General features: G+C 48.0%; 6 protein-coding genes across 6 annotated transcripts; 4 read left to right on the top strand and 2 right to left on the bottom strand.

Annotated features, from left to right (window-relative positions):
- Positions 1–303: 303 nt before the first annotated feature.
- On the bottom strand, positions 304–594 carry Pmar_PMAR022921 (hypothetical protein; the record flags this gene model as incomplete). The annotated part of the gene is made up of 1 exon (XM_002782289.1): positions 304–594. The coding sequence occupies one exon, from the start codon at positions 592–594 to the stop codon at positions 304–306; it is 291 nt and encodes a 96-aa protein (XP_002782335.1).
- A 776-nt stretch (positions 595–1,370) lies between these two features.
- Pmar_PMAR022920 (calcium-dependent protein kinase, putative) lies at positions 1,371–4,581 on the bottom strand. Its single transcript, XM_002782288.1, has 15 exons — positions 4,435–4,581; positions 4,240–4,350; positions 3,946–4,194; positions 3,727–3,893; positions 3,563–3,685; positions 3,316–3,490; positions 3,005–3,164; positions 2,787–2,953; positions 2,575–2,726; positions 2,349–2,480; positions 2,168–2,299; positions 2,018–2,100; positions 1,729–1,971; positions 1,576–1,676; positions 1,371–1,534 (listed from the first exon to the last, which is right to left on the bottom strand). The coding sequence occupies exons 1-14, from the start codon at positions 4,565–4,567 to the stop codon at positions 1,577–1,579; spliced, it is 2,127 nt and encodes a 708-aa protein (XP_002782334.1). The 5' UTR covers positions 4,568–4,581; the 3' UTR covers positions 1,371–1,534; position 1,576.
- Positions 4,582–7,072: 2,491 nt separating this feature from the next.
- On the top strand, positions 7,073–9,603 carry Pmar_PMAR022919 (hypothetical protein; the record flags this gene model as incomplete). Its single annotated transcript, XM_002782287.1, has 13 exons — positions 7,073–7,144; positions 7,192–7,286; positions 7,331–7,462; positions 7,610–7,758; positions 8,082–8,196; positions 8,307–8,391; positions 8,435–8,506; positions 8,646–8,752; positions 8,856–8,943; positions 9,029–9,144; positions 9,192–9,306; positions 9,356–9,437; positions 9,491–9,603. The coding sequence occupies 13 exons, from the start codon at positions 7,073–7,075 to the stop codon at positions 9,601–9,603; spliced, it is 1,341 nt and encodes a 446-aa protein (XP_002782333.1).
- A 1,215-nt stretch (positions 9,604–10,818) lies between these two features.
- Positions 10,819–11,079, top strand: Pmar_PMAR022918 (hypothetical protein; the record flags this gene model as incomplete). The annotated part of the gene is made up of 1 exon (XM_002782286.1): positions 10,819–11,079. A coding segment is annotated over one exon (261 nt), but the record flags the coding sequence as incomplete, so codon positions are not given.
- Positions 11,080–11,170: 91 nt separating this feature from the next.
- On the top strand, positions 11,171–11,982 carry Pmar_PMAR022917 (conserved hypothetical protein; the record flags this gene model as incomplete). The annotated part of the gene is made up of 2 exons (XM_002782285.1): positions 11,171–11,271; positions 11,629–11,982. Coding segments are annotated over 2 exons (455 nt in total), but the record flags the coding sequence as incomplete, so codon positions are not given.
- A 374-nt stretch (positions 11,983–12,356) lies between these two features.
- On the top strand, positions 12,357–13,884 carry Pmar_PMAR022916 (membrane associated transporter, putative; the record flags this gene model as incomplete). Its single annotated transcript, XM_002782284.1, has 2 exons — positions 12,357–13,097; positions 13,150–13,884. The coding sequence occupies 2 exons, from the start codon at positions 12,357–12,359 to the stop codon at positions 13,882–13,884; spliced, it is 1,476 nt and encodes a 491-aa protein (XP_002782330.1).
- Between the last annotated feature and the right edge of the window lie 127 nt (positions 13,885–14,011).

Genomic DNA, 14,011 nt, shown 5'->3' with positions numbered 1-14,011 from the left:
GACACCCTCTCGGGGTTTTCGCTAGGATCAATAAGTCCAGTAGAACGGCCCATATGGTCTGGTATAGATGAGGATGGATAATTAACTTATCCGAGATGGCGTGTTTGAAGTACACCATCGTGTTGGACTGTCGTACCTATTGTTATTGACAACTCAAGAAAGAGAAAATTCGAAAGAGACAGGTCATCAATATAAGCATAGATCGTCATCATCCTTTTTGGCCGATGCACGATGGGTGGCCATTAACCAGCAACGGTAGTACAGAAAAAAGAAGTTAGTACAGGAGTTGGCTTTGATGAGGTTCTAGAAACCCTCGCAACAGCTATCACAAGAAGTGCCGCACTCGAACAAGTTATTGAGACATTCGAAGTGGGTGAAAAAACCCCCCGCGGGCAATCCCTTACAGAATACGCAGTCGGCGCAGTGTCGCTCTGCAGGATCCACGGGCTCGATGATGACGGAGTCATCGGTCGGATTAACCGCCGTAGGAGCAGGGGTCGTAGCAGGGGTCGTAGCAGGGGTCGTAGCAGGGGTCGTAGGAGGGTTAATCTTAGGAGCGGCAAAAGTGACACCAATGACGAACAGGATCATCATCGTGAACGAGAAGGCATTCATGCTTACGATGAGTTTGAACGGAGTTGTCGGTGGCAGCCCAAGATCGCGAAGCTATCCAAAGATCGATCATGGCGCCAGCCGCCACACCTCTCACCAATACGCTGTCTACTGGTGTCTGGTTCAGGAAGGCCCATTTTCACAGATGATGGCTAAGATATACTCGCCAAACCAGCTCAATGACTTCAAGTCGTTGTCCGTATCTGGTTTTGGTGGGTTAACTAAAAAAACGAATTTAGAACTACGAAACTAAAAAGGACTAGAAATTGACGACACATGGCCAGAAGCAAGTGATGCAGTTTGCGTGGAACAGAGTTGGCGAACCAGTGCTAAGGGACGTTTGTGGTGCATGGTAAGAACGTGTGAAACGATGCATCGGAACCGATGGTGGTCATCTTATCTCGCTCTAAATTCTCATGTCCCATCACCTGTTGGTGGTCTTTCTGTATTTCTTTATGATGCGCAATGCCATATCGCATTGATTTACCAGAAAGAAATCGGCTACTTGATCCAACAATCGTATCACTGCCAGAGATTCGCTCTACAGGGGTAGATCTGTCCGAGACAAGTTCTGACAAGCTGATAGAAGCTGAGTGCTTGGAGCACTGAGCATCACGCGATTCGTTCTCCCTTGCAGCGAGCACCGATGAGACCATTCCGAGTTCAATCTATTCTAAGAGTCAAAGTTTCCTCTAACGGAACTCCCATAGACCAATTTCGCATTGAACGTCGATATATAAACACGAAGCAAGACAGTTGTTCTTGGAAAAACAGAACAAATTCGGGCTTCAGGCTGAGGCCCTCAACATCGAAATCATCGAGAGGAATACTCGATGCTATCAAACAACCCATAATGATCAGAGAGAGAAGTAATAACACACAGTTTGATCTGTCGCACGGTTCTCGTAGTGCAGCTGTGTACCTGACCTTGGAAATATAAATTGCCTGATGTGTCTGATGTACCTCATGTCACAGAGTGCACCCGCCGCTTGGGTGGGACTTCGTTAGGAGTACGATCGAACACAAGCTTCCGACCAAGTTCAGCTAGTTGCTCCCAATCGAAACTACGAGGTGAAAACATGCGTTGGAGCGCTGTATGGTCAAACATCTACCCACCGCGATTGCCGCGTGTTGCTCTCCTCCACTGAGACATGATCAGCCCCTTCGCTACGAGTTCTAGCTTCAACGGTGGAATCTCGCGACGTGCTAGGTGGCGATGTCTTCTGGCCTGTAATCTTTTCCCAGAGAGGATCATATCCTCCATCAACGGGTCCCGATTCTCCACCAGGAGGTCTAGTGACCTTGACTGTCTGATCATTATGTGTCACACGATCAAGCAGTACGGCCTCGAACTCGTGCCTAGATATGTGAGGAGAAACATATTAAACCACAGGTCTGGTCCTACCAATCGAGTGACCCGTCGCCATTTCTGTCACACTCAGCAATTATCTCCTCCACAGGAGTACCGTCGTAAGATTCGCCAAGTACCTGCAATTGACTGGCGTAACCTGAGCTGCTGATCCTTAGGAGGCCCACGAGGCATAGATCTACGTACTTCGCGTAGATTATCAGCAGTAATCTTCCCAGTGGCATCAGTATCCATTCTTGCAAACATCTCCCTTATCTGCTTCTCGTGAATCACCATGCGCGCAGACATTGCCGCGGCCAGGAACTCAGAATAGTGAATCTGCGATTTCCCAGACTCCTAGAGAGTCCCAGACATGATTCAAAACTACTTCGCCACCTTGTCCAGCATCGATTCTCTCAGATATGAATCTAGCTTCGCTCTGATCCACGTTCAAATGATGCTGAAGTACCGCCATTAAATCTTGCACAGAAATAGTCCCCGTTGCACGAACATCGAGCGCCTGTGCGGAAGCATTACTGAAAAGGCCGTAGGGAATCATCGAACGTGCAGAGTGCGTTCAACTCTGGGTCCAATAATCCTGAAAGCTGTCATACCTGAAACTCCTTTGCAATAGCTTCCAAATCCGTATTGTATGTTGTCGAGTAAGCCATGAGTCCAATGGCAGCTCGCTTTAAGACGTTGGACTGGGCGAAGTCACGCATAGATTTCACCACAGCAGGGCACGTTACACTTGGATCTAGTGTACCTTGAAACGGGGCTGCTTCGCACACAGTTTATCTTGTGCGGTGCGGGACATGAGACGTACCTGATGTTGTCCATGCTCCATCCTCATTCCCATATCGCAAGAGCCAGGGGTGGTTCAGAGCCCTGCTCGCTGAAAGACGATCAGAAGGATCCTTCTTCAGGAGTTTTGTAATAAAATCCCGCGCAGAAGCAGAGATGAAATCCCAGGATGGACCAGAGAAAGAATACCTACGATGCACAACGAACCATCAATGATGTCCCAGCCGTCGAGCCACTCACGTTCCCTTCGCGATCTTCCTTAGAATCTCCTTGTCTGTATCACCATCGAATGGAGGGACTCCGGCTAGTAACATATATGTCATGACTCCGATGGACCACATATCACAAGAATAATCATACTTGCCGGTCATCACCTCTGGCGCAACATAGTATACCGTTCCTAGAGAGAGTGATGGCTCAAGTGGCGTACAGATCGACATATCAGAGCGAACAGCAACATTTATTCTCTATGTGTTATATCATCGCATTCGCATAATTTTGAAAGGTAAGGAGTCAACTCACTGATATAGGATCCACGGGAATGAACTCACCTGTGATCGCGGTCATAGGAACACCTCTTGAGAAAATCTTGGACAAGCCAAAATCGATCAGCTTCAAGCGTGACTTCTCGCTCATATCAGCGTAGACGAAGTTCTCAAGTTTTAAATCACGATGACAAATATTCTGGTTATGACAGTAGTTAACCGCAAGTACCATTTGTCGAACCTATCCAAGTCCAACTGCAACGATGAACGAATGCAATCACCAAGAGATCCGTGACATATCCCATTGTCCTACCACTTCACTCGCATCACGTTCTGAGAAGCGCTTGCGCATTGCCAATCTGTCGTACAGTTCTCGTCCACTGCATAACTCCATCACCAAGTAAACATTCCCACTGACTGCACTTTCATCGTAAACCTGAGCATCAAGCTGGTGCCAATAAAGTGCGGAGAACCTACCTCGAGCAGTCGACAAATATTTGGATGATCGAGCCGCAAATAAATCTTCACTTCTGTCACGATCTCGTCAACTTTATCGGTAGGTAGACCACGAGTACTCAACACTTTCACGGCTACCTTCTGACCATCTGACCTCCGCCTTGCTACTTTAACGGATCCCGAAAGACCTGAGCAATGCAATCAAGGAGGTGGGGATATATCTCATACATGCGAGTCTACCTGTTCCTAACACAGCAGCATCTCTCGGCATATCATAGATGCGATTGAAACGACGACTACGCAATATTCTTCCTTTCTGGTTCGGTATCCCTTTCCCAAGAATGGATGCAGACGAGATTGTCGCTGGATAACTATCCACTCTAGTATCCGTATTAGTGTTCAAATTTCCCTCCGTCGAGGACGCAGTTCCCGCTCGTGCTCGCTGACCAGTTGTCAGGCTGGATTCGCCTTGATCAGCCGACAGGCGACCTGGAGTTCCGTCACGCCCACATGCAGGGTGTGCCATCCTACTACTTCCCATTTGCGGACTCGATGACGATCCACAAGTAAATGCAAATCGGAAACAAGATGTGATGCTGTCCATAGCCTCCTGCAACAATGTGCGCCTCCGACGGTTGGCGCCGCCTGAGAGCAAAGTATTTTCATCCAACTATCCTGATCCGCGCTAGACATATGTTGAGCAAGATAGCTTGAATGACTCAGTCTCACCCCTATTCAACATAGCCAGACGGTGCTCATGTCCGGCTCCTTCGTGCGGTGTATTTAGTGAGAATTGGTTGGCAAGCAGATTCCCCTGAGCAGCGGGAGCTTCATTGGTGGGGCCGACACGCTTCTCAGTCATTTGAATGATCGTCTACTCAGGAACACCCATGTACACCCGTTGGCAGGAGAGAAATACCCCCATCGACCTGAATGACAAGAATCATTGAAAAAAACCGAATTGAACACAACACTGATCGCAGTGAAGCGAAGACATCGTGATAATATTGAGCATGCTGTGCCACAGATATTCAATGCTTCTCGGCTGGTTGTGATTCACAGCCTGCGAAGCCCCGCCGTGGATCTCGCTCAGAAACTCAAATGAGGTTTGTATTTAGAATGATAGAACTATATCGGCGACGAGTTCTCGTTCTTGCTTTGGATGTAGCATTCCTTTCAATAGTTTCTTGCAATATATGAATAACTCCCCGAGTAAAGATTGTCCAAGACTGTTCTGCATTATGGCACCATACCTCTGGTGCGCGCAAGTCAGGGTGAGAAGCAAACAACTCCTCAGGTCCGACCAGCGGCCGTTTAGTTTCAGGTTGTGTCGTTATCACCCACAAACCTCGAAAATACCCAACAGGCGACGGAGCGTAGCAAATTCGTGAGGATCTGCTTATACCGTGGCAAACAGTCGGACGAACAGCTTCAAGCAGTCGCTGAAGCTGAAAAAACCGTCGCTGAAGAAAACGTTTCTCTGTATTGGTCACACGTGATCGAAGACTCTGTTGAGAACACAGCATTGGAGATCAGAGCTTCGAAATAGGGTTGAGGTGGACAGGCGTATACTGTGTACAACCTTTCCCGCAGTTCCAACTCCTCAACTCACCTGATTGGGAAATTCTACTTTCTCGTATATTCGAAATAACTGACATTTGTATACCTCTCCCAAGGTTTTCATCCCCGCGAGATTGATATCCCCGTGTTCGTGGGTGTTCACCGTGCTCTGAGACGCCAACTCTCGTGAGCTCTCTCCCGTTAAGCTTTCACGCTTTCAATATGCTCACCAGGATTTTCAAGCATTGATCTTCTTGAATAGCAGTAGACTTTGATATATCAATAAGACTTAGCACGCCAGCAGCACCTTTTCCCATTGGTAGCCGGAACCTCAGCCTTCAACGAAACATTGACTCGTCACGAAGCTTCTAGCTCGTTAATCTATCCCGCAAGTACTGATCATCATGTCTCAGACGATTCATTTTTGATACCAGTCTGTGAGGCATGGCTTCTGAGTGATCTCACTGTCAAAGCATCCTCGAGAGCCTCAATAGCGTGTATAGGGCCGGAACCTTCATGTTGCCAATCTCCAACCAAACAGCCTCAAGACTCAAACGCCTCTACGACGCAAGTGTACCTGGATAAACTGCACTTCTTGCTGGAATTGATAAAATACCAGAGCGACAGCAAGATGGTAAGATAAGCAAGTGACTGTGTATCATGACTTCTTCCAGACTTGTCCTCAATGTGAGACTCTCACAGTCAGAGCACATAATTTCGTGGCGAGCGCGGTTCTAAATTTCGAACTTCTGAGGGATTCGCTTAATCACGGCAACGTCTCGTTTCGGGGTGGTGGATCTACGTTCCATTGCGGTGGGGATGTCCTTCCAGAGTATGTACTAAACACTCAATAGTCTATGATATTCTATGCATGGCTCTGTCATAGAGTTTTACGCTGAGCCCGTGAAGGCGTATTAGGGGCGATGTGACCTACTAACTTGTATAGTGTATTGTCCATATCAGCTATGACCAAAGTTAGACCTCCCAAGGCTCAGAATCCGTCTCGGCTGTGTGTCAGTGGGAGACCATGGAAGCAACTTCCCGGAAGAAAGTAGTATTGGAACTTGCGGGCAGCGCTGTCTTATCTGTATAACACCGTGAAGGCTAGTCATTTGAAAATTTCAATGGATATTCAATGGCACAGTTATAGCGATCCCTGGGACTCGACAATGAAGTTCTATTTCAACATTGGAGTCTTGAGTAGAAACACCGCCTCAGTCACCGTATCAGCTTCGTATAGCATCTCTCCAGGTCTATCAAAATAAAAGCGAGCAAAAGAGACTATCGTACTCCTGCTAAACCCGGCGTGAGCAAGTTTGATGCCCGGAAAATTCGCGAGCGCGATCTATCCCTGGTTAAAGGTCGTGAAGTAGAATTGAAAGCCATTGCGAAGGAGAAGAGAGCTATTGCCAATAAGAAACGAGTGGAGAAGGCGGAAAGGAAGAAGGAGAACGAGATCAGGAGCGGTCAATACCAGGCATGTTCTGGAATACATGAGTAATGAGAATTCCCTTATTGGTTATATTTCAGGTGATAAAGAACACAAGCAAGCTTCGAAGATATGACAAGAAGGCCATGTCTAAGGTGATGAAGATGAGTCCAGAGATGATTGAGGAGATTAGTCGTAAGGGCCGTCGCTCCACCCGGACAAGTGTAACTCCTTCGTTCAAGTAGCCTTTTGCACTACAATCGCAGTGATATCACTGCCTCCATACGCTTCCTCACTGCTACCATTTCTTCTTGTTTGGCGTAGTATTAGTGATTGAGGCGATTCTTAGTGTCTGTAAGAGGTGTTCCCCCCAATTATATGGTCGCTCCCACTTCAACGTTTCTGAAGACTTTCTGGAGAGTGCACCAGAACTCCTTGAACTCGTTGAAAGTACAATGAGCCTCTCTATCATTTTAGTGTGCTCTAATATCCCATAGGCTCTGGATAACGAGGCTTCAGTTGACGAAAAGGAAGCTCATCGGAAGCAGTCAGCGAAGATTCTCAAAGAAATGTTCGCACCAAACTTTACACGGTAAGGGTCCTGAGTAGAGCGGATATAGGGCATGGTCCTTTCAGTGCTGTGCTGGAGCTTGTGACATCTGACGAGGCTCGTGAACAGCTAGCTGATACTTTACAAAATAAGGCACCATGCTTCACAGACGAGTTTGAGACAGCGGCGGTGGAGTGCATGGCTGCGATGGTTCGAGGGTAATACTTGAACCGTAGTATTTATTAGGTTACTAGGGGGAATGGTTAGTTCAATCGTTCTCTTTGAACCTGAAAAATTGATACATTACTCTGATCATTCTCTCCCTGATTTGGTTCCTGCGGGATCTACTGGTTGTTGATCTTCAGGCAAGTTTTGGATCCCTCTCGCTTCCATAGCCTTCCAGAGATAGACCCGAACACGAGGCGGGCGGCATCAGCGATGATCGAGCTAGGGTTTGCTAAGATCATCGGAGGTAATGTACTGAAGGACTCTGTGAAGGCATCCCATGAACCAGGTGATTTCGCACAAGGTAGATCATGGTTATGCAGCCCTGCTATGGGAAGAGTTGGGCAGTTGCTCTTGGGGGCTCGTCCAACTGGCGATAACGCTAAAACAGTAACGCTTTCAACTGGAGGAAGAAGCGATTCCGAACTGAGAGCCGGTGTTCTGCGATTCCTGGATCTCATTGTCAAGGATGGTAATCAGAGTATCATAGGCCAAGATGAGTGGTGTGAATCTTTATGAGCCCGGCTCAGTTTAATTGTCATTACTCACAGCTCAGCTCTACCTCGTCATGTTCATCACTTTTTACTATATTTATAGGACGATGTCATTCAGGTCATCTCTCCTCGGACTCGCATCGTAAAGAGTTGGTCCATGGCTGTCCTATGGTGAATAGCGTCTTGGTTGAGCGGGTTAATAGAATGATTGATTCACTGGAGGAATGGATTCGGTGAGTAACGGTTACGTGTATAGTGTAACTCGTGTTGTATCATCACCCCTTGATCGTTGTACTGTCTACCTCGTGGCTTGCTTAATAACCACCTTGTCTTTGCTTCGCAGAGCTCCCTCGAATACTCGGAATCCTACCGACGTTAATATTTCTCTTACTAATGCTGCTAACAGTCCCGTACTTAAACTGTATAAGGTAATATCAACACTCGTATCGAGGCTGATATGGGCTATTCCAGGACATTCCAGACGCTTCGCTAAAGGAGGATTTCATGACCGTACTAGCTATTACAATTCGTGAGGCATCAAACGTAAGTTGCAATCATCGGGCGTGACGAGTCTTCATGAGAGTGTCCAAAGCTCTTATCAGTCATGCTCACTTCAAGCGTCAGGAAAGCTTGGCTGGAAAATTTTGTTCAGCATTCTAGATGTGGTCAGAAAGTTTTGTAGATACCCGCCTGCAAGGAGTACGCCGATGAGGCTGATCGAGAGTTTTTTGTGTTACATACCACTGGGAAGAGTGTTCTATCACGTTGGCTCGACAAGCAGATTCAGAAGTAGTTCGATATGAAAGGGTTCCTAGGCGCAGGGTATATCAATCCTAGGCGCTTGGTGTATTCCTTGAGACTCTCGAGAACATGCGCCATTATTCTATATCAGGCATAATTCACGAGCATTGGATGACTATAAGAAGTATCTTTCGATGGGTCCTAGGGAAACAGATGCCGCGATTCAAGCTCTTACGTCAGTAATAACATAACAGCGATTTCTACTTTTCATACCAGTGAAAGTGCACTGTCTGGTATGTATTTCAAGACCTTGCGTGGGTTTAGATACTCCCGCTTGGAAGTAGTGAGTTCTCTCTGCCATTCGGTGCTGATATCGATCGGGCCATCACTAATTTCCACTTCACTAGCATAAACTCTTCCAAGGCGGCTCGTCTCCCGCGGTGAGTTGGCCAAGAATGCGTGAAGTCATGGGAGAATATGCTGGTAGGGATGTCCTTTCTGGGGAGACAGTCGGATCAATTCTCCGACTTCTTGGCGTTGGAGTCTTCGAGGTGAATGTCCAGAATACCACGGCCAAGTGTATAAGCCAACCACAGAGCAGAGTGAGGGTCTTCTAATAATCACACAGCAATCACTTAGTATGCCAAATAGGTTGCGAATGTGAAGAAGATACAGATGGCGGATCCGAACGTTTCAACACGAGATAGCTCTGATATAGTCGTTATGAGTATGGGTAAGACAACCTTATGCTGAGTTTGTCTTATGCATGCCATTCAACAACTTCAGGAGCTGCAGTAGGGTCTAGTGCTGACACAGCTTCGACACTGGCTGCTGGCATTGCTGCGCAAGCTAAAGCAACTCTGAACGGTGCGACAGTGCCCCGGACGGCGGTGAGTTGACCAACACTGACGGGATCAGGCCTTTTCATCCAGCCTTTTCCCTTATATCAGGCTCCACCAGGTGATCCGTCCGGCGCCAATGATGGATCATCACTGAGCGAGAAAGATAGCTTAATGCCACCGGCGCCATCACTTGTAGAAGATACTACTGGCCAGGCTGAGGATTTGGGTTAGCACCATACCATCATTCTACTGCTGCTAACTGCCCCTTATACTCAGTTGATCTGCTCCTCAAAGAGATTTTAACACGGGTACCCGCATCGGCTAGGAGATTCAGGCCACGTCCCAGGAAAGTCAGCAAAGGCGTTTACAAGTACCTATTGGGTTATGAATGCAATTAGCTCAATACATCAATAGGTTCGGCTTTCGGGATGTATCCTTCCTCACACGGTCTGGATCTTGTATGTATCACATATAGACGGTATAGCGGCCAAACCACAGGTGTTTAACGTTGGGCTACTGTGACATGACTTGATCATCCGCTAGTATTCTCAGTATGGTGAAACTGAGGTCCCTGCTGCCAACTTCGTGGCCTCTGAGTATGGTGTGAAGGACGCTTCGGACTTGGATAGCTTGACTAATCTATTTCGGCCTACGAGCTTCGGCCCCCAACGCCAGAAGGTAGGTTGCCCATGCAGCTAATGTAGAACTTGAATTTTACAGTTACTTCCTGGGTCTTCCACCTCTGTGTTGCAGGGTGGGACGACTATCTCATCTTCGTCTAATATAGTTGGAGAAGGCAGTTCCGATCATCTGGTACGACGGACCATCGATTGGAAATCCTTCGGGTTTCTGTATCGACTGATCAAACTTGGGATGGATGCTAACGATCCACAGTGGCAAACCCTGTGGGATCGATTCTCAACCAACGAGGGATTAAGATCTCCTGCGAATCCCCGGAAGCAAAAGCTCGAAACACTCCAGAAATTTGTGGAGCAGAGTTTGGTGTATGCTGTGCGCAAGGACTGGGCGAAGGAGCTGTTGTACAAGAAGCCTGGCGATCCAGATCCCGTGATCGATGATGCGAACATCGATGAGAGCGAGATCGAGCCCGCGCCTTCCCAGGGACCTGCTGTGGCTTTAAGAAGGAAGGATCGACACAAAAAGCACCGACATCATCATCATCACCACCGATCACGCTCTGCGTCGCATTCTCGGCGTAGAAGCAAATCATCGAGCCCTGCTAGTGTTTCCCGCTCGAGGGATGGTCAACCCATGGATGGCGGCGGCGGCGTCACGTCGCCTCGAGGCTTCCCTGGTTACGTACCTCCGACTGCTCCAGTCCCTCCCGGACATGGTACCTTCTACAAGACTCGATTGTGCCCGCTTTTCCAATCTGGATCTTGTCCTCGTGGGCAGGCTTGTAGCTACGCTCATGGTCCGCAGGAACTTCGTCCCAACGTAGCGGGCGGTGGTAGACCTAGTGGAGGCCTGATAGGTGGTCTTCATACAGGCACTGTTATGCCAACGGCTCGGGTGGGTGATAGTGTCACCCTCAGTAGTACAGCAGGTGGTGGCGGCATAATGGATGGAGGTGGCTTATCTATGACCATGGGAAGTGTCCCAGCTAATAATCCGTATTATAAAACACGAATGTGTCAGGCCTTCCAACAAGGGTTATGTCAGAAGGGCGCCTATTGCAATTATGCCCACGGGCCCGATGAGATGGCATATTATGGAGGCGGTGTATCTGGGGTACTTGCTGGTGCGGGAGGGGATCTGCCTAAAGGTGCTGTCAGTGCAAATGATATAAGGCTAGCCGAGAAGCGACGGTTCGAGAAGAAACGTCATCATCATAGTAGGTCTCGGTCCTATTCATCAGACGCTTCTTCTTCTTCGTGGAGCGACAGTAGCGGCAGTAGCTCAGAAGAGGACGAAACTGATCGTCGTATTAGAGAACTGCAACATCGGCTTGGACTTGGTCATAATGGAGCTAACAACCAATCAGGCAGCAATGGCCCATCGATGGGACCACCAGTTGCAGCGGGGATGGGAATGATGGGTATCCAGCAAATATCTATTCAGCCTCCCGCTCCAAGGAGATATAAAACTGAATTATGCAAGCATTTTATGGAGGGTAAATGTGGCTATGGGGAGCATTGCTCCTATGCTCACTCAATGGAAGAGATACAGCAACACGCAGCTGCTAATGTTGCCTCTAGCCCATTCCAGATGCAACAATCGAACACCCTCACCGGGCAGTCACTCCTCCAGCCTCAGTCCAGTATAACACCGTCAGTGTCTCTACTAGAGAGTGTGCGAACGGATGGATCAACCAGGCGAAACGCATCGGGGCACGGTCACCATCATAAGGGGAAGAAGCTCCGTACAGACTCTAACGCACCTGCTGCGGTGAAGATTTGTCTTGACGATCTCTAGAGTCAGTATGTATTGGATCTGATGTAGCTGGCTACAATTGTAGGTTACCTAATATGGTGCCGAAGCTATCCTCAAATATTATTAGCTCTTGGAGTATTAGACAAGGTGTCAGAAAGATGGGCTACTTGTGTACCGATATCTCATTCTCGATGTCGTTGTATTATTAATCTACATTATTTGGTGGTAGATCGGTTGTGATTGCCGGTACCCATTGTACAATGTCTTTTCTATCATTGTCTCAGTCTCTGTGTTGTTAATTGGCCTCATGTGGAAGTATGGGAAGCGCTCCACGTAGCTTCACGTGATTCATGATTCAACGTACTCCCAGTGGCAAGGCGGTGCCAAGTCTGCACGAAGAAGAGAAAGTCCCACTCATGACCTGTGAACCTGGGCTCACCCGCTCAACACTGACAGACCAAGAATTCGAGACTCGATGGGAAGATGTCAGACGCTTGCTCTATGTGGTATGCGCTATCGAGGGTACAGATATGCTTCTACTACCCTCATGCTACCGTGCTATGGAAATGGATCTTGGGCTATCTCCCAGTTCGTTGGGATATCTAGCCATGGGTCAAGCCTTCTGGCAGGCATCTGCCGCTCCACTATGGGGCGCTGTCTCTGACTCCATGTCAAGGCGGCTTGTTCTCACGACTGCAGTGGGGGGTTGGGCTATATTCACCGCTCTAACCTCGGCAGCCAGCGGATTCTGGGTTTTATTCGTCATACGTTGTCTCAATGGGATTGCTCTGGCATCGATTATACCGGTATCACAGTCCATTGTTGCTGATGTATCCCTTTCAAAGAACCGGGGATCGACTTTTGGATTAATACAGTCATTCACTTCTTTTGGACAGATCTTCGCGAGTTTATTTGGGACCTGGTTGAGTGGCATCACCATCGTACCAGGGTTCATGGGCTGGCGGCTAACTTTCTTACTTACTGGTGCTACGAGTGCCTTCTTAGTCGTTGCGCTGCTAAGAACATTTGAAGAACCGCCTAGGGGTGCTGCGGACATGCACGAAGGAATAAAAGTAGACCCGGTTGTATATCCCTCACAAACGTGGTTTGATAGTCTCACGGAAGAGTACCGGAAGCTTTTCTATTACCTCCGGGAGGTAAGAACTAGTCCCTAGTGGTTAGGTCGGTCGATTCTTCTCCGATTTTCAGGTTCGGTCCTTTGTAGTTATCGTACTCCAGGGTTGTTTTGGCACTATACCATGGGGAGCTTTTACATTCACCACCTTGTGGCTACAATATATTGGCTTTTCTGATCGATCAGCGGGAAGCTTGATTGTCCTATATATGGGTGCAGCTATCCTCGGCAGTGTCTTAGGTGGGAATCTAGGAGATTGGGCGACACGACGGTGGAGATATTTTGGTCGCCCCTTCGTTGCCGTGTGCAGCGTCGCAGCTGGTATCCCTACTCTTGCTATAGCATTCTTCGTTGTTCCACGTTCTCCCTCTTCATACGGTAGTTATGCTGCTCTCCTTGTTATTTTCGGACTAGTAGCAGCATGGCCTGCCGTAGCCACCAATCGTCCTATTCTAGTCGAGCTCGTTGATTCACATAGCAGGGCCAGCATCATCGCTTGGCTCACCGCCTTGGAGGGTTCTTGTGGAGCATTGTTTGGTCCACCAATGGTTGGTATCATTGCTGAACGAGTATTCAATTATCAGCATATGTCAGTTCCTGTTGCTGAGATGTCACTAGACATCCGGCATAGGAACGCCGAGGCCTTGAGTAGAGCTATGATCATCCTCACATGTCTTCCCTGGATGATATGTTTGGTTTTTTATCTCCTTCTCTTCAAGAGTTATAAGTACGATTGTAAGAGACGTACTCAGCAAATCCCAGCCACAGCCGAATCTAAATCGCCACTGTCCAGTTCTAGCGATGATTGAGGTACACTCTATCCAAGTGTATTTATGGATACACATACGATGCATGCGCGATGTGAAAACAAGGATCTTGTGTTTCGCTAGTTCAGATAAATGCTAGTATGGATCCTACTCCAAGTATGTCTCCGTA

This window comes from Perkinsus marinus, assembly GCF_000006405.1.
Source record: "Perkinsus marinus ATCC 50983 genomic scaffold scf_1104296939842, whole genome shotgun sequence".
Taxonomy (NCBI): domain Eukaryota; phylum Perkinsozoa; order Perkinsida; family Perkinsidae; genus Perkinsus; species Perkinsus marinus.
The sequence above is the reverse complement of the archived record's forward strand: the minus strand, read 5'-3'. Positions and strand labels throughout refer to the sequence as shown.